Below are 22,098 nucleotides of genomic sequence, written 5' to 3' on the forward strand. Positions count from 1 at the left end.
ATGAGAGGAAAGGAACTGGCTAGCTCCAACCAGCCCCATCCTGTGAAAGTAAAAACATACAACTGCATGATTTCTCCAAACATCACTGTATTTTTCTTACTGCACCCAACCAATCTTGCCATTTTCCTCAGAATAACTCCTGTTACAATGGCAATGGTGTTGCTGAGGACTGGGACATTACATTGCTTGTTCCTGAATTTCTGGCCGAGATCTTGGAAAGCCATTGCATGAACACAGCATTCAGCTGCAGCCAATACTCACAAGGATATCAGTGTTTTCAAAATAGTTCCTCCAGTACGGCCTGATCTTCCTCTGTCCGCCTATATCCCATACGTTCAGCTTGAAGCCCTGGGACTGTACGCTTTTGATGTTAAAGCCCTGGAAAGAGCAGAAACAAAGCCACATAGAGCATAAACCTGAATGGCTGGATCACGTTCACAGGCAGAACATTAACGCCTTACACATCCCGTGCCTGCAACGTGCCGCGAGGTGGGCCAGGCAGCCACAAAGATGGATCGGCTGCAGGAGAGGCACCGGCGAAAGCAAACACAGACGCCGAGCCATCAGCTCGCCTGCGCTCCTGGGTCAAGGGTTGATGCTGTCATGGCTACGGAAACGTATGATGCAGTTAGTGCCCTGGGAAGGCTCAGCAGGGTGGGTGCAGGAAGAGGTGGGAGAGCTGCAGATAAGGAGAAAACAAGGGCACTGTGAGAAGCAGGACCGAGCCTGTGAAAGCTGAGTAGAGTCCTAGCTAACACGAAGCCAGAGGTCTCAGCTCAATTCGACACGACACAACTAATGCCAGGCTTAAAAGAGCAACAGCTGCATGTCTGAAGGGTCCATTTCATCAATTAAAGCACCAATTGAAAGGGCATTCAAGTAGAAAAACAGGATGTGGCGTGGGCCGGCAACGTGCTGCCACACCACCCAGGGGACTGGGGCTTGGAATCGGGGTGTCGGGGCTGGGAGCTTTGCGAGGCAGCTACGGGGTGGGGGAAGCATCTCCCACAGCTCTCTAGCAACCTCCTCTGGTCGACACAGGAGCAATGCTGCAGCACTCCTGATGGGTGACGTCCTTCTCCCCAACCCCGAGCTCAAAGAAAGGGGGCCAGAGGCATCGGAGAGGCAGCGATGGAATATGCGAGACGCTTGGAGCTGGACGGGTGAAAGATGCAGGGAGACGGGGACATGCCCAACGCTACAGCGTCCCCTGCCCACGTCCGGTGTTTGGTGCGGACAAACGGGAGCTGTGGCTCGTCCACGTAACACCAGCGTGACCCAAAAGCCTTCTGCAGAACTTCACGGCACACATTCACGTTTGCACTACCTGGCAGATCTGGCCTGGCGCTCTCTGGCTCATTCAGGGAGCCTCCTCTTACGCAGACAACTCAGAAACTGAAATGGGGCACCGGACTCTGGTTTGTAGAGTTTTGGAAAGCAAGTGGGACCACAAGAACTGCCCTGGGCAGGGAAGGGCCTTCCTCACCTGTGTTGGTGTGATGTGGCTGATGTCCTCCGATGCCAACTGTTTCAGGAGTGTGGTCTTGCCTGCATTATCCAGTCCCAAGAGGAGGATCCTTACCTCCTGGTCTGGGGTGCTCTTCAGTTTACGCAGGATTGACAGTAAACCCTAAATCAGCAAGAGAGTCTAGCTGTTATTTCCCCTCTGACTCTCTCCTCTCACCACGCCATGCCCCCCTTCCCTCAAAACAGGTTCTGTATGGTGGTGGATTCCAGGACAGCTTGACCCCCTTCCCATTTCCTCTTCTACCCCCAATTTTCCTTCATCTCAAGGACCAGCAGCAAGGTCTCAGACAGCACAAATGTCACTCAGTGGGGTGCACCACTGGCTGCACCGCTCACGTCACGCAGCTGCTTGGCGCTGCCTGTGCCAGGAAGACAGCGCCCGGGGATATCATGTGTAGGAGCTGCAACCCAAGTCCTTGCAAGCTCCTCATTATCTTTATCAGAGGGAAAACCCCATTAATTTAATCTCTCTCCTAGTTAGCTGTAGGTTACTGTGTACCTGACATCAGTTCTTTTCATAGTAACTCCCTGATCATCTCAAACCCCGTTTATCTGCCTAAAACATGCCGGACCCATGGGGCACGTGCAGTTCTGCTTCTCAGGATGTAGCACTTAACAACTATCTCAGATCACCACACGTCCTCGCTAAGAAAAGCACAGTGGATTGCAGTCATTAGCCAGGCTCAGCTCTCTGAGCTGACAGTATCACTCAGGATTAGGAAACAGAATATGCAGGTCAGCTCATTTACAGCCGGGCACGTTACAGCAGCGCACTCGAGCTTCTGTCGGTGCCACCGCTCGGAGACCTCTCTGCGACGGCTGGGGGAGCGCTCGGGATCCCGGCGTGCAACCAAGAGGTGCAAATCACCCCAATTCCACCTGGACCTGCAGTGCACGGATGCTCTCGCAACTCTAAATACTCCGACTGGGAGCCAAGGACTATTTGAGCCTGCTCAGTGCAAAGGTGGCACGGAGCATTTCGGAAAGGACACGGCCCTGCGGATCACGACGCCACAGCTTTCAATAGCGCAGAGCGAGAATATGCCGAGATTCAAACGCAAGTTAGGTTTGATCCACCCCTCTAAGCATTTCTGATGGGGAAGTAATTTATTGGTTATCCTTTTAATTGCCAGACACAGCTCCAAATACACGACGTGAAAGAAAGGGGGAGAAGAAGAGGAACTTGTTAAAACTGGCTTTGGAGGGTGTTTGTAAAAATCTGCGTGACTGCCGTTGTGCCTGTGCTTTTAGAACGCCCCGTGTCAAGCTGAGGGTCAGAAATTCCGAGCTCACGCAGGGAACCATAACAGCAAAACTGAAATCTTACCCCGAGCCTGCCCCTGGGGCTGCATCCCCTCTATCGGAAGCAGGCTGGTAAAAACCTGGGAATGCGGGCCCAGCTCGAGAGGCGTTAATCAGGAACAGGCCCCGCTTGGCAGAGGGCGCCGTGCCCACGGGGTGCCAGCAGTCGAAGGGAGCGGGCCTGCGATGCCCCGCGCTGAGCCCGAGGGTGCTCACAGCTGGCTCCCGCCGCCGGGCCCGTGGCTGATGGATTTGAAGCGCTGCGTCGGGCAGAGCCAGCTGCCGCAGCTCCCCGCAGCCCTGCGGCTCCTTCCCGCGGCCACGGCGCCCGGCTCCTTCTGCCGACGGGCTGCGCTTCATGGGGCTGAGGGCAGGGGAAAGGCAGAGCGGCAGGAACGCCCCTAACACCTGCCGGTTAACGTGTGTGTCCTCAGTGCCCTTGACATCATTAAAAAACACAAGTTTTAACTGCCTGGCGAGCAACGCGCATTTGCTTTTCACCTGCTGGCAAATTTACGGCTGTGTTTGTTGGCTTGTAAATCCACGGAGCGCGGCTCGGTGTGGACAGACCCCACGAGAGCAGGAACTCTAAAATTCACACGTTCCCCCTCCTTTGCAGGGAAAGGCTGTGAAGTCCCCATTCTTACAGGGCTGACCCAAAGCCAACGCATACCAGCTCGAGCACCACTGCCAACTGCAGAGGGCCCTGAATCAGGCCCTATTATTTTAGTTTATTGCTCGCAGTTAAAAAAAGAAGTTGTTGAAATGCTAATCCTATCCGCAGCACCACTTGCTAAGAGCAGAGGAGCGTATCCCAGAGCAGAGCAGGATTAGGAGCCCTTACGTTTCAGGATCCAACTCCAAAATAGCGAGTGCAGAGAAACGCATTCGGAAGCGTTGCTTATCTACCAGGGAGCAATTCTCAGGGGTCAGGAAGAGGAACTGCTGGAAACGTTAATAGAGCTTCTCTCCCATTGTAGACGGATGCTATTTCTGGGCTAGTATGACAGCCTACGAGAAAACGATCAGCATCGTTCCCTATTCGACTCGAGTGACACCACTGCATGGCTGATCACAGGATTAGCTGGGGTAGCCAATAGGCGCGAGGATATATATAGAAATAAAAGTATTCTCTAAGGTATAAAGTAAGCTGATTTAAAAGGCTGGAAGACAAGCAAGCCAATATAGAAGCGGACTTTATTTCAGCAGCTGCCAGCATAGGTTACATGCTTTGTATACACAATTTAAATCACCAGCCAAATAACAGCCTTGGCTACTACGCCCGTTACTATTCGGTAAAGATAACTGGCAACTCGTACCCTGCATTCTCCCTCTAGTGAATATTTAAGATTAAGGAAAGCTGTTCACAGACTGGTTTCTAATGTACTTATTATTTTTCTTTAATTGGTCTTACGAGCACACTAGCTAGGAAGACAGAAAGCATTTCCTGACAGCTCGGTAGGCTGGAAAAAATAACTCAGCCAAGTTCCCCGCTGCGCGCAGCCGCTACGTGGGACAAGCAACCCTCCCTGCACGCACACGGATAGATTAGCACTCCTCTGCTTGCAAACACCACGCCGAAACTAACTTGGACCGAGGAGAGACAGGCCCTTGAGGCGGCACAGCTAACAGACAAACGTCTGGGTGCCGGGACGTAGCCTGGAGCGAGCAGGGAGGATGCCCGGCAGAGGCTGGGCTGCAGGGTGAGGAGCAGGGTGAGGAGCGGGACGCGTCTCCTGCAGGTCGGTGGAGACGTCGCCCGGCCGAGGAGCCGCAGAGCCGGCCGGCAGGAGGCTAAGGGCAGCCCGTCACTTGCACAAAACTAAGCAGACTGCGGCATCTGTAAGAGAGAAGGGAACTGCAGATGCTGCTGAGATAACGAGCGGCGCAGCGTGGCAGCGCGTGCAGCCTTTGGAGGGGGGCAGGCGCGCAGAGGAACCCAAGGCCGGGCACAGGCGGCCGGCAGCCGCGCCGCTCGGTCCCCGCGGGGTTAAGCGAACCGTGTGTTTTCTATCAGATTGGCTTGTTTATAAACATCGTTATCCTTGGTGGAGAGGGTTTGCTTTATGGCACCACCAGGAGACAGACTGATGGGGTCAGCAAGGAGGAGAGTGCATTTTCCAGACAGTGAGCGGGGACACACGGAGAGAAAAAAAAAAGGCTCCTGCCAATTACTGTGAAATCAGAGCGGGGCATTACATTCGGAGATGCAGCTAAATGGGTAAGTGCACTCATAAACACGTTGAACATGAAAGAAAGGCTAACCATCTTATTAGCATCCTTCAGAAAACAGGGATGTGCGGTTTTATGAAAGCGTATCATTGCTAGGTTTAAAATACCCACTGAATTATCAAAGGGCTTCCAGTTATAGCTGCACGCAGTAATCCCGTTCTCTTAAAAAAAGAAAAAAAGTACAGACATATATAAAGATACAGTGACATTTATAGTCCTAGCTAAGGGTTTTGTGGGTTTATTCAGCTTTAAATCCAGGCTGTAGATGGGCCTTTTGAACTAGTTGATGCATGTAACTACATCCTGTACCACAGAAGCCGCTGAAAGGAAGATTCACTTTATAGGCCAAAACAAAAATTGGTTTGGGACAAACAGAGCATTGAGATAATCTGTTTAAATATTGTATCAGATCGGCACTACGCGGCCGGAATGGAAAGAATAATTTCCCCTTGTACTGAGGGCTGGATACACAGGGCACGGATAAAGCACGGCCCGCAAGCCACGGCCGAGCACAGTTGATTCCTATTAGGGGAGGGAAGTAAATGTATTCTGTTGAACTTTGTTAGCCACAAAGCTCAGATAATGAATTTAAAACAAAACCGCCCTCAGTCACCAGCGACCGCTTATCTGGTAGACGTGGATATTTAGCCGAAATCAAATCAATTCTCCGAGACGCGCTGTGGCCGCAAAGCTCTGCCTCTCGGCCCGCCCCGTGGCCACGTCTCACCCCGTGGTCCCCAGGTGGGCGCCCCGTCCCCGCGTCGTGCTGTCCCCCTCCAGCTGACAGCTCCGCTGCACCGAGCTGCACCGAGCCCAGCCCCTTCGCGCCTCCCCTACCACCGTGGGAGAAACTTCACAAAACATCCCTAAAGCCGCCCCTCGAGGCTCCTGCTAATTCCTCCCCCGCCACACCTACAGCCCTGGAGGAGGTTTAGGCAGCGAAGGGGCCAAGTTCCAACCTGCCCGGCGTTCTCCTCCTCGTATCGCTCTGTTATCTCGCACCTCGCCCTGTACTGCCGCGGCGCGGGGACACATCTTGCTCTGCGTGCGCAGCACCGAGCGCAGCGCAGCCCCGGCCCGCCACCAGCGACGCAGCAGCAGCTCAGCACGTTTAAACAGCGAGATAAAGACAAGCGAGCGGTGCTTCCAGGCTGTCATGCAGCGGCCACATGCCTGGGGAAGGACGGGTGGTTTCGCTGAGCCCCATACCCGGCCTTCAGCGGGGATATTTGAGGCTGCATTTGTGGTCCCGTGTGCGCTTCTGCGCACAGGGAGCTGGAGGAGAAGAGCCCGCTCTGACAACTGCGCTGATTAGCTGGGGCCCTGAAGAATGACGTCTGATTACCTTTATCTTCGGCTGCAGAGCTGCAAATGTCACTAATGGTCATAAAATCACCCAGCCTTTCTCCAAATACAACCGAAGTAAATTAATCTATTGAGCGCAGTTGATTCAATACTTCTTCCTCTGGCAGAACTCCCAACCAAGCCATTTGCTTGCTGCATGTCTCCACCATATGGTGTCATTCAGTGCAGACTTCCTTTTCTCCTCCGAAATCTCACATTCAGCGGAGGCAAGTCACCTACGGAGTCCTTCCAGCTCAAACCTACTAACGTAGTTCTCTGTCAAAGAGGTCACCCGGCACTCTCTGTTTCGGTGTATTAACCAGGAGCAGCAGGGATTCGCCTCCCATAATTAAAACTGAACGCTCTGAGCAGGCTGCAAGGCGGCGTTCTGCCCTGTGCAAAGAGCTGATGCCCACCACCAGACAATGTCACCACCCTCTGCCTCTGCTCCGGCGCTTTCGGCACTTGACAGCCTCGTCCAGTCCCCTGCGATGCCATTTGTGCAGGAAACAGGAGCTCAGGGCCAGGAGGAAGACGCCCGAGTACACACCTGGCTCTGCTGGCATGGCATGCTCTCCACGAGACATGCCTGGTGTTCTCTAGACACCCCACGGCTCGGTTTCGTCAGCGATACAACAGGGCCGTGCTTTGACAGCCGTGGTTTTAACACAACGACGCCAGCTTCGGTCAACAGTTTGAGAAGAACGCGGGTCGTCCTCTGGCCTCGCTATCAGCCGGGAAGGCGCCGCCCCTCCGGTGAAGATGGTTACGCAGTGACAAGTACCCCACAAGCCCTGCTTCGCCCAGCGCTTCCCAAACTCTGGAAAGCTGCCCATCCTTTCCTGGAGCATCTCCCCTCGCCTCGCTGCGAGCCCAGCATGCGTGCTTGCTGCTCAGCCGAGCCAAAGAGCTCAGCGCTGCGCATCCCGATATAACGCTCTGCGTTTTTATGGCCTGTCTTTCCCTCCGTGCTCCACCTCTGACCTCCTGCCTCCTCTGCCCCACAGCTGCAAGAACTGCGGAACAAGACGCTTCCCCTCTGCACCTACTCACTTGGGTGAGCAATGAACTCATGCAAACCTCGGCATTAACCCTCTTGTCACTGGAGTCAGGGCACGCAGCCATCGAAGGGGGTTTCAGTGCCTACCAGTGCAATCACGACAGGCCAGAAACACGCTTGGGGCAGCTACGCGCTCAGATGACAAGCAGGAAGTTGTTACATCGAGCCGTCTGGATCAGTTCTGACTGCTGACCCACACCCCCGGGCTGCTCTAGTTATATTTGCTGGTGTTTCAGAGGGTTCCTACCACTAACAGTTATTCAGTTTGAGGGAAAATTGAGATGCCAGAGAGACAGCACAGAGCTCCCCGGTCCTCTGCCCAGCACAACCAGACCATCGGGCACCCCAAAGTGCCACCCACCCCGTCTGCGAGGCTGCAATCCAACAAACAACTCCCAGAAATGGAAAATAGACAAAGAGGCATTAAAACGCCGCATCAAATAACACAGGCGCTGGAAAACTCCCAGCCCAGCCTCTCCACACACAAAGCCCTCAGATAACAGCAGCCAGATCCCAGACGACACCAGTTTATCGGGACATCACAAGGCAGAAGAGCAGATTTGGCTAGCAGCAGCTGCAGGCCAAATGTGTCCCACAAAGCACGGCGCTGCTGGAGGCAGCTGCCTTCATCTCCACAGCAGATGTCCATCCTGTGACGGCTCTGGTGCCTGGTGTGACACGCTCCATCATCAACTGATCTAAAATAGAGCAGATCCCCGCAGACCTTATCCCGATCTCTCTCTGCGGCCCAGCAGGTGGGGACGCAGCCAGAATTAACCCAGTGAAGACGTGGAGCTGCCTCTGCTGCTCTCACTCACGCCTCCTCCTGTGCACGCACCCAGCGGGCTCCTGGACAATGCACCGCTTTGCCCTCGGGGCAGCTCCGTCCCTGCTGCCGTTTCCTTCCGCCTGTGCTCTCAGCACCCCAGCAGCAGCTCCCCCCACCACCGCAGCCCTGCTGCTGGTCCTCACCCACCCGGCACCCCCAGAGACTCTGCCAGCACCCCGCGTCCCGCCCTGACGCCCGAACCCAGGTCACTGCCACCAGCCCAGCACCCCACCTCAGTCCGGGCCACACCGCCCCTCACCACCCGCCTGTCCCCCAGCGCTGCCTGCTGCCGTTAGCAGACCCTTCGCAGCGCCCAGGACCCCCCCAGCTCCTCCCTTCATCCCACACCGCCCCCGTCCAACACCTCACAGCACCAAACCCGCCCCATCCCCCCGGCGGCGGCAGCGCTGACAGGACGCCCCCCCCCCAGGCCCACCCCTTCCCCTCCAGGCCTCATTAACCCCCCCCAGGCCCCACCACCCCCCACACCCACACAACCCACCCCCCCCCCAAGCCCCGATCTCCCCGGGCCGACCCCGAGACCCCCAAGGGTTCCCCGTGAGGCCGGTGCCGCCCCCCCCGCCCGCGGGGCCTGGCCGGGCCGGGCCGCGCCGCTCACCATCCTCCGCGCGGCTCCGCCGTTACCATGGGCAACTGCGTCACGCACACGCCGCCGCCGTGCGTAAGCGCGTCACCGCTTCCCCGCCGTGCGTCCGCCTCACGGGGGGGGCGGGGCTGGCGGCGCGGTTGGCCACGCCCCCCGGTCACGCCCCCCTCCCCATCGCCACGCCCCCTCCCGCCGCGGGGTGGGCGCGGCCGCTCGGCTCGCCGTGATTGGCCGGGGGCGGCCACGCGGCGCGGCGCGCGCCGAGGGGGTCTGGGGGCCGCGCAGGTAAGGGTCACGTGGGGGCGGGGGCGCGCATCGCGGTGCCGCGCAGCGCTATCGGGGGCGCGCAGCGCTGACGGGGGCGCGCAGCAATAAAGGGGGGCGCCGGGCAGGCTTAGGGGGGAGCCCCGCAGCGCTGCTGGGGGGGGGGGCGCGGAGGGAAGGGTGCATGGCGGGGCCGCGCAGCGCGCACCCTGGAGGCTGGGGGGGCTGCAGGGGGGCTGGCAGCGTTTTGGGGGGGGGGGGGGGGCACGGTGTGCGTCGGAGTGGCAGGGGGCGGTGTGGTGTGTTATGGGGTCGGGGGCGCGCAGGGGGCAAAGCAGGGCGGGGGGGGGTCGGGGTCTTTTGGGGTCTGGGGGGCTCTGCTGGGGGGTGGCAGCAAGGAGGGGGACCCCAGGATTGGGGAGGGGACCCCAGGATTGGGGGGGACCCCATGATTGCGGAGGGACCCCATGATTAGGGGGGGACCCCACGATTGGGTGGAGACCCCACAATTGGAGAGGGATCCCATGGTTAAGGAGGGACCCCATGATTGGGGGGGGACCCCATGATTGAGGCGTACCCCATGACTAGGATGGGACCCCATGATTGGGGGGGGACCCCATGATTGAGGCGTACCCCATGACTAGGATGGGACCCCATGATTGTGGAGGGAGCCCTCGATTGGGAGGGGACAGCACAATTGGGGGAAGACCCCATGTTTAGGGGGGGACCCCATGACTGGGGAGGGACCCCATGACTGGGGAGGGACCCCATGACTGGGGAGGGACCCCATGATTGGGGGGGGACCCCATGATTGGGGAGGGACCCCATGATTGGGGAGGGGACCCCTGCATGGAGGGCATGGCGGTGGCACGGCCGCAGCGCTGCAGGAGGGCGCAGCCGGGGCTGGGGGCCGCTGAAAGTCCATCTCCACCGTTAAACATAAACCCAGCGGTGGCTCTCGCCCAGCCCGGCGCTCCGCGGAGCGGTGCCACCTTCCCCAGCCGCCTGTCCTCCTTCCCCAGCTCCGCGCCGAAATGGCCGCCGTCCCCCTCGGCTTCGACATCGACGCCCCGCGCTGGGACCAGAGCACGTTCGCTGGGCGCCTCCGGCACTTCCTCAACATCACCGACCCGCGCACGGTCCTGGTGCCCGAGCGGGAGCTGGACCGGGCGCGGGAGGTGGTGGCAGGCTGCAGGTGAGGGCACCGCGGTGCCGGGGACACCCCCTCCTTTGCCAGGCCCAAAAACCCCATGGGGATGCCGGAGGCAACCCAGGCCGGTGTGCTGGGATGCGGCATCCGTCGGAGATGCCCAGGTTTTGGGGAGCCTCGAGCGGGGGCAGGTTCTGGCCGCGGTTCCCCCGGGGGTCCCCGGCTGAGCTCCCCACGGCTCCGGGTTTGGCAGGGCCGGGCTGGTGCCGCCGGGCAGCAGCCGGGAGCAGCTGCTGTACGCCAAGAAGCTGTACGACTCGGCCTTCCACCCCGACAGCGGCGAGAAGATGAACCTCATCGGCAGGATGTCCTTCCAGGTGCCGGGGGGCATGGCCCTCACCGGCTGCATGCTCCAGTTCTACCGGTGAGACCCTGCCCCGGCTGGGGACGCGGCCCCGGCAGCCCCCCGAGGGCTCCCACCTCCTCATCCCTGCCCTCGGTCGGGCTGCGGTGCCTCAGTTCCTCCTGGCCCTTTCCCTCCACAGGACGGTGCCGGCCGTGGTTTTCTGGCAGTGGGTGAACCAGTCCTTTAATGCCATCGTCAACTACACCAACCGTAACGCCGCCTCCCCCATCTCACTGGCGTAAGTGTGCCCCTGTACCCATGGGATGCCCCAAAAAAAGACCCTTGGGCACCGAAGGAGCAGGATCAAGGTGTCAAAGTTGGTGGCTTTTTTATTTTTATTATTTTTATTTTTATTTTTTTCCTCTCCCTTCTTCGCAAATCTCCATCCAGGCAAATCGGAGTGGCTTACGTCACGGCCACTGGTACGGCCCTGGCCACCGCGGTGGGGCTCAACCTCTACACCAAGGTACGTGGGGACGGGGAAGGGGCCCTCCTCCAAGGCCCCTTCCCAGCGAGGCCCCCGTCCCAGTGCTCTCTCCGGCACCGGGCGATTTCCCTCGCCCCCAGCCCCAGGAGGTGCAGAGCAGCTGCTCCCCGTGGCAGCACCCGGCCTCATCCTGCCCCCGGTGCTGACGCCGTCCCCTCTCCCGCAGCGAGCCCCCCCTTTGCTTGCCCGCTGGGTCCCGTTTGCAGCCGTGGCCGCCGCCAACTGCGTGAACATCCCGATGATGAGGCAGCAGTAAGTGCGTCCATCCCCGGCGCACCGCCCTGCCACCGCTCCCCGTCCCGTGTTCAGCACCCCCAGGTCTCTGCTGAGCACCCCGGGGGGGGGGGGTGGCGCAGCTGTGACCGAAGCAGGAGGGCGGTCTGGGGGTGAGGGTGGCCATTTGGGGGTCCGCTGGCAGATGTCTCGGACCCAAAGCCCTTCCGCAGGCGGCTGTGGGTGCGTGATGTCCTGGTGTTCTGTGGGATTTTGGGGGGGTGCTCCCTGGGGGCGTGGGGTCCCGGTGACAGCCGGCCCCTGCGCGGCTGTGCCCTGAAGGTGGCAGCATCGGCTGGGCTGGGGACAGAGCAGGGCCCGGGGGGGGCAGAGCCCCAGGGCCACCGCGCTCGCTGTCCCCTCAGGGAGATTATCAACGGGGTCACGGTGACGGACGAGGACAACAACGAGCTGGGACGCTCCAGGGTGAGTGCTGGGGGCAGCGGGGGGGTGGACGGGGAAGGTTTGGGGGCGCAGGCGCTGCGGTGGGGCTGAGCTGGCCGCTCTTACTCGCAGAGGGCGGCGGTGAAGGGCATCGCGCAGGTCGTGGTCTCCAGGATCACCATGGCAGCTCCGGGCATGAGTGAGTGCGGGACGGGGCACTGGGCTGGGGGCCGGATCCACGCCGTGACCCAAAACCCAGCGGCTCCCAGCACGGCCGGCGCTGCTGGGGCTCTGCGGGCCGGCCGGGGTCCCTCACCTCTTCCCCTCCCCTCTTCTCTCGGCACCTAGTTATTCTGCCCGTCATCATGGAGCGGCTGGAGAAGTTCCCCTTCATGCAGGTGAGCCCGTGCTGCTCCTGGGTCGGGGCCACAGCAGCCGGCCGGGGCCTGACCCCGCTCTTCCCTTGCAGCGCATCCGGGTTCTCCACGCGCCGCTGCAGGTGCTGCTCTGCGGGGGGTTGTAAGTATCTCAAAAACCCGCTATTGCCCGGTGTGTGGCACCGAGAGATGCCCGAAGTCAGCCTGGGAAAAGACTTCCCAACGCTTTCTCCAGTTTTTGGGAGTAACGGGGTGTGAGCAGCACCTCCCAGGCTGAAACCCCATCCGGGGGCCTGCAGCCCCCAGCACTAACCCCCACTCTTCTCTCCCCACAGCCTCCTGTTCATGGTGCCGGCCGCCTGCGCCCTGTTCCCGCAGAGATGGTACCTGTCCCGCTGCTTCCCCTCCTGCGTGCCAGCTCGGGAGCCTTCCTCCTCCCCTCGCTCTCCTCTCCCCGTCCCGAGAGGGCCGCGATGGGCACCCCATGGGGGTGCCCTGGCCGGGGGCAGGATGGCGGGTCTCACTCTCTGTCCCCTTCCCTCGCAGCTCCCTCGCGCTGGCTAGCCTCGAGCCGGAGCTGCGGGACAGCATTGTGGCCAAGCACGGGGACAAAGTGCCATACGTCTACTTTAACAAGGGACTGTGAACGGAGGCTGCTTCGGGAGCCATCACAATCCTCTGGACCCCTGCCGCCGCCAGCCCCACATCCCCTGAGCAGGGCTCAGAGGCATGGTCTGAACCCGTCAGCCCGGCCTGGGGGATGGAGCTGGGGTCGGCTGGTCCAGAGCCTCCCCCCATCTGCTGCCAGCCATATCCCCATCGGGGGCATCCCTCCTCCCTCCCAAACCACATTGCTGCCTTAAACCACTGCAGGGGCCTCTTCCCAAGAGCTGGATCCCCCCCGGCAGGCTGGAAGGGACCTGTCCCCTCTGCACGGGGGGCGGACCAAGTCCCAGGACCAGTGCTTGGACCATGCCTTCCTCACTCTCAGGTTCAGATTTTATTCACTTTGCGATTGTCACAATCCCAAAGAGAAATAGCTAATTCTTTTTAAGCTCTAATTTTTTGAAATTACCCATTCCTCTGAGCACAAAAGCCAGCTCTTGTCCTGTGTCTCGCTGTCCCCACGGTGGGACCAAGGACCTGGGGGACATTCAATTCCTGTCCCCCTTGCACAGGGGGAAGGAGACACGGGGGTCACAAAGCCATCAGGGTGTGAGCTCAGGCTCTGAACAGGCAATGCTGCAACTGACAGAGAGGAGGGTTGGAAAATAAAACATGGTGATTTTTAAAACAGCTGCAGGTTCTGATTTTGGGTGGTCTTTGGGTGCGTGGTTACCTCAATGGGGCTGGTACGCGGGCTGTGCTTGCCTCAACAGGGAAAGGTGTGGGCTCAGTGTCTGGCCAGGCACCAGGGACTGGGCTGAGCTGGGCTGTGGTCCTGCTCTTGGTGAGCTCTGTCTGGGCTTCCTGCTTGATGATGAACATCCCTCGGTGAGACCAGCACGTTTATAACCAATCCTTTGCATGTGGCAGCTCAGAGAGCCCCAAGGCCCGGTGGATGGTCTGCCCTCGTCCCTCCGGCTGAGTACACGTGCCCGATCCCCAAGGGGACACAGGATCTGGCATTAGCCACCCTGCTCCTGCAGAGAGAGCAGCGGAACCCAAAATATGCTTCTTGAAGGGCCAAGCTGTATCCAAAGCAGGTTTTTATTCTGCTCGGTCTGCAATGGAGGATAATGTCTAAACACATACATGTAGCTACAGCTAGATGACTGAACAAAAGCTCTAAAATAATAGGTCAGCAAAAGGCGGGGAGATGTGTTCACAGTTGCTTATCTGTTCCCTGGTCATTATTAGATCTCTTGTTATTGCACAATTAAAAAAAATAGATAAGCACGTGAAGCAAAACATGTCAGTCCTCTTGGGAGAGGGAAGAAGCCACAAGGAGACATCTCTGCTGTCTGCCTAAGCTCCTTAATTCAGATTGCGCTTGCCCTACACCCAAAATGTCTGCGAGCACTTTTGGAAAGGTGCATACAGCAGCTTGGGATGGAGCTGGGTTCGAGGTGCCTCTGGCACACTCAGGAGCACAGCGGTGCTCGTAAAGCAAAGTGCCGCAGCAGGCACCCCCTGAAGAGCTGCTGCTGCCTGGTGAGGCTCTGGCCAGCTCTGCCTCCGTGTTCCACTGCTGCAACAGGAAAGAAACCTCACTGCCAGGAGTCAGGGCTAGGTTCATCCTTGTTTGCGAAGAGCTGCGGGCGTTAATTAGGCGCCAGCAGTGAGTCACACCCAACCCGGGCTTGTCCCATGCTCCCCGCTCTCGCCTCCTTCTCCCTGCCTGTAATTTCAGGGCTGGATGGGAACAGGAATAAAGCTCCTTTAAGAACTGTACGTGGCCGAAACGTAAGTGCTCCAGCTTCAATTAACAACCAGACCAAAGACGTCTGGGGAGTCCTGAGAGCCTGGGGTCTCCCTTGATGAACCACCGGTCCCAGATCCTTGCCCAAGCGCTGGTGGAGGCGGCTGCCGGAGGAGAGAGGAGCAAACAGGGTGCGTGTGCACTGGGTTAGCTCCTGCCAGCCCACGCCAGCTGGGTGAGCAGGGTAAGGTGTGCCCCGAGTATCGCCCTGATTGAAAGATCCCAGGGGTAGGAGATAAGCTGCTAAATTGATTTATTTTTTTTTTCCTGGCTTTTCTGAGCGTGTTATCTGAGCATCTGATAAACATCAATCGTGCCAATCCCCTGTGGCGGCTGCCTGGCACGCAGGGAGGGGTGGTGTAGAAAGCCTCCATCACTGCCCAAGAGCTGTGAACGATCCCCAAACAGTGACGCCCCCGCCTCCCCGGCTGCCCCAGGAGGACTGGGGGCTGTGCTGGGACACGACTGTGGCAGGACATCTCCTCACGCCTCTCTTCTCCCAGGGTGGCTCCCTGCAGCCGCCTCTTCCAGGGGTTGGTAATTGCCAATAGCTCTCACCCCTGCTGCTGGATTTTGGGGGATAAGGGATTTCTGCCCAGCCCCGGCCGGCTCAGTCCCACGCACAACGCTTGGGCACTGCTGGAAGGTGGCTTGAAGGGCTGGGGGACGGCCGTGGCTTCCCCGCTGAGGTGGCACGATGGTGAACAAACTGCCCCGTGCTTCACTGCCTCATCCTCAGGCCCTGGCCCGAGGTTTGTTTGCTACTGCCTGTGGGTTGTAGCAGCACACGCCCCGCCTTTGGGGCGCTTCACCTCCACCCCAGCGCTGCTGGGGCCATTTTAGCCCCGTCCCCACACGCATCGCCCGGTGAGCCCCAGGCTCTAATGGGCTGCTTGGCTTTGGGGCTGTGTGTGTGTGTTACGTGGAGGAGGCCAGACAAGGACTGGGCACGGCAGGACAGGGCCGGTGGATGGGGACGAGCGCCCCGGGGTGCCAGGGAGCACCTCAGGGTGTCACGTTAGGGCGCAGGGCCAAGGCGCATCCCCCTCACCCCTCTCCCTTCAGTTCCGCCACTCACACCATGGCGCCCGCGGCACCACCCCCCCATTCCCTCCCCTCCGCGCCACACTCAAGATGGCAGCTCCCAGCTCTCAGACCCCTCCCCTCCCGTTGCCCCTCTGAGTGACACCTCCCTTCCCCAATACCCTCCCGCGCCTCTCTCCTCCCACCCAATCAGCGACCGGCTTGGGCGGGGCGGGGCCGGGGCCGGGGAGGGGGGTGCCCCCTGCGCTGCCGTCCCGGGCCGCAGTCGGGCCGGGGGTAGGCGGGGGGTGGGGGGGATGGCGGGGAGGCTCCGCGCCGCCATGGCCCTGCTGCTCTTCCAGGCCCTGCCCCGGGGGCTGCCGGCCAGCGTGGAGCCCGCACAGGTAGGGGGCAGCCCCGGGGGGGCCACGCCGTGACCGGGGGGGGGCGGGCTGGGGGCTGCTGTTCCCCGCACGGTGCCCCCCGGTGAGGGGCCGGGGGCTGGGAGCACCGGGAGGGGCTCGGGAGCCGCGGGCGGCAGTGCCCGGGTGTGCTGGGGAGGCAGGGGGCCCGAGGGGGGGGCTGGGGGGGGGTCCTGGGGCAGGGGTCCTGGGGTAGGGGGCTGGGGCCGCTGCGGGGGGAGCGTGAGTGAGCCGGGGGAGCAGCCAGCACGGTTCCTTGGTGCCCGGGGAGGGTCCCAAGGAGTCAATTTGTGCCTGGGAAGGGTCCCAAGGAGTCAATTTGTGCCTGGGAAGGGTCCCCAGAAGTCAGTTTGTGTCTGGGAAGGGTCCCCAGAAGTCAATTTGTGACTGGGAAGGATCCCCAGGAGTTAATTTGTGCCTGGGAAGGGTCCCATGACGTTAACTTGCTCCCTGTCATCCCTGCCCTGTGCCCTGGCTGCACCCAGTGCAGGAGCCTGCTGTCCTTCCTCGCCTGGCTGCGTGCGCCCGGTGTCACTTGGAGATGGCTCTTCTAGGCCGAGTGTCCCGTGCGTGGCCAGGAGCTTGTTTTCTGCGCAGTCCCGGTGTCTTTTGTACCCCCTGTACATCATAGGTTGAGTATGATGGCTTCTGACCTGCTGCGGTGGCTGACTTAGGAGCTGCAAATTGAATTTTGCGTTTGTTGAAGGTCTGAGCCGTGGGATGCTGATCCGTGACTGTAGGTCACGGGTGCTGTGGGTCGTACGGTGTTTAATGTCATGGGGATGCAGGTATGGAGCATCCCTTCGGGAAGGCATCCGTAGAGAAGCTTCCTGATGCTCCTGCAGCAGGTGGAGGTGAGGAGTTTGTTGATGGCTACAGATGTCACCACCCCTTTAAGTTTCCTTCTTCTTTTCAGCGTACTGAAAGCAACAGATGGACTTTATCGGCTTGGTAGTGTTGGTAGTGCCATCCCAAATTCCCTTTGGTTGCACTGAGGCTATGATTGAGCCATTGCTGCCCTAGGGAGCCAGGTGCAAGACTGTTTTTCGTGTTGTCTCCACTGCCTCAGACTGGTGGAAGTCTTAGTGTTTGCTTCATTTCGTCATCAGGCTGAGGTACATAAACTAAATGAATATAAGCGAGTGGTGTTGTGGCGTTCCAGCTGTGAGCGGTGGTCTAGTGGTAGGATCGCCTGTACAAAAGCTGTGAAAGTTCAACCCTATACATGCCAATTAAAATACTATACCTGCTTTGAAGACTGAATAAAGAAGCTCCCTGGCCTGTACAGCCTATATACATTAGTCAAGGACCAGGTGGAGGAAAGGAATAGGAGGTAGAGAAGGAGGATGAGAAAAAGCAGGAGGAATGAGAAGCATTCATACAGTAAGCTTGCTTGTGGAATAGTTGCGTGGATGACTTGTAGATACCCTCTCCAATCAGTGCACCGGAAAATAATCCTAAAATAGCAAGTCTTGGGTGGTACAGTACATGATGGTGGGGGAGAAGAGCTTTGGCAGCCTGTGTTTTCTTTAGAGCGCTTAGATGCGGATGCGTCTTTTACTCATTTTCTTTTCGTAGTTTGTCTATATAAAACTCACGCGGTTTATTTTAGATCTTAATGTAGACTCTGTCTGTCAAAAGGCTGATATTATCTCGCAGCATGCTACAGATTGACAGCAACCCACTCAAAAAAGACAGCGGTAATGTAGGATCTTGAAAATGAGCGCATAGGAAAACTTGGTCTGCTTTCGTGTTGCCTCAGAGTATGATTTCCTTGGAGCTGATGGGCTTGGGGAGATGGGGCGGTGCTGGACTTGGAAGGTCTCTGCGCCAAGGGTTCCTGCTTTTTTAGCTGAACCCCTGGCAGTGTTTGGCTCTCGTCCTCTGCCCGTGCTGCCTCTCGTGATTGCTGCCTGCTTCCATGCACGTTTCAGACACTCGCCATGCCCTGCTTGCTTCTTCTGGGGAGGGCGTGTTGTTCGGGGTCTGTGCCTCACCTCTAAATCCTGTCCTGCAGACCTGGTGGTCTGAGGCTGGGAGGTGCTGCAGGAAGTGTGTCCTCTAAATAATTCGGGAGGTGGAGCTGTGCTGCCTAGCCGCACTGAACAAACATTCCCGAGAACATGCTGTACTGTGCGAGAGGGTCTGATTTTGCAGGTTAAAATAAGTCCAGGCTGTCTCGGATCTTAAAAGACCTTTCTTTTAATTAAGACTTGTTTCAGGTGGCGGATGGAGGAGAATGAAAATAATTAGCTCAGCACCATCCCGAGTCCAAGTTAAAGCTGTAACTGTGTCCGTGACTGTTCGGTGCAATTGCATTTGTAATGAGAGCACAAAACTCTGTTAACAGACGTTGAAGCACCTCTATGTAGATTAGGGAAGATATGCTGCAATTATATAACAAAAATAAAGTCAGGGTAAGTGTCGCAGGAAGAAGAAACCTCTCCGGGTTCATTTATGACTCCACTCTTGTTGCCTTAACTGCACACCTGAGCTGTGTGCTGTCCTCTCAGCTTGAGGAAGAGAGGAAGTAAGAAACTAATATCTTTTAAAAACAAGCTTGATTAATTTTTGTAATGAAAAACTTTTAACATTAATCATAATCCTATTGTAGTATGTCTCCACAGGGCAGACCAAAGGTTATTTGCCTGCCTTAACTGTCTGCCTGCTTCCCACTGCAAGCAGCTTAATTATCACATAGTTTTCTCTACTGTTGTTTTCTTTAAAAACAAGAGATTTAAGTGAATGCTAACTATGTGACGAGTCCGAGGAATTCGTCCTTCTCTAATAAGGTGGTTCTGAGCCAAAAGCTGATGGAAGCAAGCTCTTCTTAAAGGCCCATTTCATCCCAAATTAAAGAGTTTGCTCCAAGTGCTGCGACTTGAGGGATGATTCATCGCTGGCGACAGAGGGGACGGATCCGTGCTTTGGGGAAGGACTTGGCGTGGCCGTCGCGGTGTTCCTGCTCAGGGCTGTGCTCTCGCTGTCACCCCACCTCCGATGGCACTGACACGGGGTTACCGTGCTGCTTCGTCCGAGAGCGCGGCTGCCCTTGAGAGCATCACTTCAGGTAGTCTGTGAGCAGTGGAGTTACAGTCACCCACATCTTAGGCTCATCTCTAAATACAAGCCTTTTTTTTCTGATTAAGGTGTAGGTAGGTAGTTGCAGCTGCACTCCCGTGCTTCCTGAAACGCCGTGGGTCCTTCAGGAGGAGAGCTGCTTGTACAGCCATAGGCTTGCATTCGGTCTGCCATGGTATCGTTGGGATTCTTGGGTTTTGGCTTGCCGATTTCCACGGTTTTGGCAGGAGGCAGCAGAGATCAAAGTACGTCCTGTACTTGTTCGGAGCAGAACCTCGGGATAACTGTGCAGATTGGATTAAGGACTGCTCGTACCACGATGATTATACCACCGTGAACTCCAGTGTCTCATCTGCAGAGCACGCTTTCCCACTGATTAAAATTCTTCCACTAGTGAATTGCCCTCACAATTGCGCACAACGCTGTAGGAATTTCTCCTTGCAGCTGTGCAGCAGATGGGGAAAAAAGCCTGGTCTGAAAGTGTCCGGTGCCTCCTGGGTACGAGTGTGGCAATTTTCTTCGGGGTGGCTGAAGCCACTCCGCGCCTGGGTCCTGTAATCGCCACTCCGAGAATTTCCTCGCCACCCTCCAAACGCTAAGTAACAAAAACCTAACAACCCCTGCAGAATAAACTCGGGCAGCTTCTGTGGAGCTGTGCTGCGCTGTGGGGGAACTTGGAAAGTTTCCTCTGCCAGGGGATTTTTCCACCCTCTCGGCGAGGCAGGGTCGGGCCGGGTCACCCCGCCTGGTTAGCGGCAGCGTCCAGCAGATGGCATCCCCTTGGGTTCCAAGGGACGCTGTCCTCAGCGGTCGCTGCTCTTCTGCTGGTAAAGCTGGAAACTGCTCTTCTGTATTAAACCAACGCGGTGCTGAAGCTGACTTCTGTCTCTCTGTGGTGTTAGAAGGGAATTAACAGGTACGTGGGTGACAGTCCGTGTTTCCTCGCAATCTGTATTTAGTAAATGCAGAATGCTCACTCTTTCTTTTTGCCTTTTTTTGAGTCATATCTGGAGGGCTGGCAGGATTGGGTAGTCCTTAGCTTATAGCAAAAAGCTAGTGATGGGCTGATCGTCTGGCCTCGTTCTCCACCCAGCGGTGTCTGTGCTGTGCCCTTTGGTCGTGGCTGTGCCTGTGCAAACCCGTCCTTGCCGAGCGCATCCTGGAGCCTCGCTAACGCAGAGCTACAGTGGCCTTTTGTTCTGCCTCCTGACAACGTGCAAGTTTGGGGGTGTCCCTCTAATCTGCACTGCCCTGTTTTACGGGGCACAAGGTAAGAATTTGCCCTTTCTGGTTAGCTGCATAAGAATCTCCTCAATTTTTTAATGCATTTAGCTGGTGACCTTATGGCTGGACATGTTCCTGTCCTGCGTTTGTCTCAGTGGGCTCGCTAATCCAAGGCGTCTGGGCGAGCTGCTCCTGACAGGGTTGGGTCCCTGTTTTTGTAACACAGGGGAAAGGATGTCCCCAAAGCAGTCTTTGAGTCAGGGCCGGTGGCAGACGATCTCAGCAGGACCGTTAGTCATGGCAGGGCAGAGACGCTCGTTGCAGGCGTCCTGCTTGCAAGGTTTTGGTCCTTGCTTCTGAGCTGGAAGGAATTGAGCGCGGAGCGTTGGACGGTGCCTCTGGATGACTTCACGGAGAGGTGCTGGTGGGGGACACAGGTCCCTCCATCCCCCTTTTGTGTGATTACAAAACCCATGGCTGGCAAGATGGGCTTTGAGATGCCGACACTAGGGTGCTGCGGCAGTGGAGCTCTGAGAGCTGAATTCTCGCGTGGCCTGTGAACAGTACGCGTAGCACACGCCTGAAATAACAGCTGGCTTGGGGAGAACAGGCTTGCTGAGCAGGAATTGCAGACCCGTGCTTTGCCTGTGACAAGGAGCGATTGGTGTGGCTGTCACAAATGATGCTTTTCCGTGCTTTTGCATAATTTTGTTTGACTGCAAAGGAAGGCTCAAGGTGCTGCAGTGATTTGCCATTTACCTGCTGGGATAAGGAGGAACTTCATTCTCTTCTGACAACGTGATTACCAGCGGGACCACTGCCCCCAGTATTATTTTTAGGTGACCCCGTAGTCCCTGCAATGCCTTGTGAAGCTGTCACAGAGCACTGTGCAGGAAGGAGCTTGCTGGGTGCAAGGTGTGGCGATGTGTGCAGCTCACAGGCTGATGCAGCAGGCCAAACAGTTTAATGCAGCCTGCACAGAGAGAGGGGAGATTTTATTTTGTGCAGAGGCAGCTTGGGGTGTTGCTTGTTTGCAGGAGAAGGTCTGCAAACTTAACGTCATCACCTGAGTTGACTCCAAACCAGCAAGAGAAAATAGGATGTCTGACATGCCCTTGTCCTTTCAACGATGGTGGTGTGCACAAAGGAGCGTGCTGCTGTTTCCTTTCACTTAACGTCACCCTTCTGTCCTGTTTTTTTTTTTGAGATAGGAGATTTAGATGCAGTTTCCTGACTCTTCCTTCTTCCCAACTACTTCTGTGCCAGCACGTTATACAGCAAATCCAGCCATTGACGGTGCGCTGGCAGCGTGCTAGCAAGTAACCACGTAAGCACAGAAGAACTCACCAGTGTGTTGGGGAAAAGAGCTTCTGCCATTTAAAATGCTGCTGACCTCTTGCTGATAATGGGCTGCAAAGGATTCGGTGGGTATGATGAGCAGCTACCAGTACATACAAGCCATAGGGTGGTCGGTTTAGGGAACAAGAACAGAAGAAACCCTTTCCTCATGGGGCTCGGGACCTCAGGGTCCTGAGTGCAGTCCTTAGGACAAGCAGAGGAAGGAGTTTGCTTAAAGAGGTGAAAGAGCCGCTAGCAGAAAAGGAAAGGATTCTCCCTTCTTCTTTCCTCTTTAATCTTCTGCGTTACTATGAGGTGGAAGTTCATTGCTCCTAGTGGTGATGTG

The 22,098-nt window shown here is 57.5% G+C and overlaps 3 protein-coding genes and 1 long non-coding RNA gene across 9 annotated transcripts in view; 2 read left to right on the plus strand and 2 right to left on the minus strand.

The window, feature by feature from the left end:
• The window catches only part of ARL3 (ARF like GTPase 3), a 28,046-nt gene extending 18,998 nt beyond the window's left edge, over positions 1-9,048 (minus strand). Inside the window, exons 1-3 of the mRNA XM_080596933.1 lie at positions 8,914-9,048; positions 1,487-1,630; positions 262-378 (exon numbers count right to left, since the gene is read on the minus strand). Of these exons, the coding sequence (XP_080453059.1) occupies positions 262-378; positions 1,487-1,630; positions 8,914-8,916 (264 nt within the window). The 5' untranslated portion in view covers positions 8,917-9,048. The remainder of the gene's footprint in view (positions 1-261; positions 379-1,486; positions 1,631-8,913) is intronic.
• LOC308197067 lies at positions 4,010-8,705 on the minus strand. Its single transcript, XR_013952551.1, has 2 exons — positions 5,173-8,705; positions 4,010-4,669 (listed from the first exon to the last, which is right to left on the minus strand). It is a non-coding gene; the product is annotated as an uncharacterized lncRNA (long non-coding RNA).
• Positions 9,049-9,062: 14 nt separating the features above from the next.
• SFXN2 (sideroflexin 2) lies at positions 9,063-13,538 on the plus strand. 3 transcript variants are annotated; one of them, XM_080596913.1, is made up of 12 exons: positions 9,063-9,186; positions 10,188-10,360; positions 10,569-10,739; positions 10,861-10,959; positions 11,112-11,187; positions 11,375-11,460; positions 11,847-11,907; positions 11,998-12,064; positions 12,214-12,263; positions 12,335-12,384; positions 12,578-12,625; positions 12,789-13,538. In XM_080596913.1, exons 2-12 carry the CDS (start codon positions 10,200-10,202, stop codon positions 12,886-12,888), a joined length of 969 nt encoding a protein of 322 aa, XP_080453039.1. In that variant the 5' UTR covers positions 9,063-9,186; positions 10,188-10,199; the 3' UTR covers positions 12,889-13,538. The 3 variants fall into 3 exon arrangements, with proteins under 3 accessions (XP_080453039.1, XP_080453041.1, XP_080453040.1); XM_080596915.1 differs by lacking the exon at positions 9,063-9,186 and adding an exon at positions 9,399-9,464; XM_080596914.1 differs by lacking the exon at positions 9,063-9,186 and adding an exon at positions 9,653-9,736 and having other exon boundaries at positions 9,793-10,360.
• A 2,383-nt stretch (positions 13,539-15,921) lies between these two features.
• Positions 15,922-22,098, plus strand: part of WBP1L (WW domain binding protein 1 like) — a 57,509-nt gene continuing 51,332 nt past the window's right edge. The window contains exons 1-2 of one of the 4 annotated variants that reach the window (XM_080596921.1): positions 15,964-16,091; positions 20,284-20,460. Coding sequence is in view for 2 of the 4 variants with exons in the window: in XM_080596916.1 (XP_080453042.1) it covers positions 16,005-16,091 (87 nt within the window). In the remaining 2 variants the exon portion in view is untranslated. Of the gene's footprint in view, positions 16,092-20,283; positions 20,461-22,098 lie in introns of all 4 variants that reach the window. The other 3 variants (XM_080596916.1, XM_080596917.1, XM_080596919.1) reach the window with 3 other exon arrangements.

The sequence above is a fragment of the Anser brachyrhynchus genome (assembly GCF_964034855.1).
Source record: "Anser brachyrhynchus genome assembly, chromosome: 6".
NCBI lineage: Eukaryota > Metazoa > Chordata > Aves > Anseriformes > Anatidae > Anser > Anser brachyrhynchus.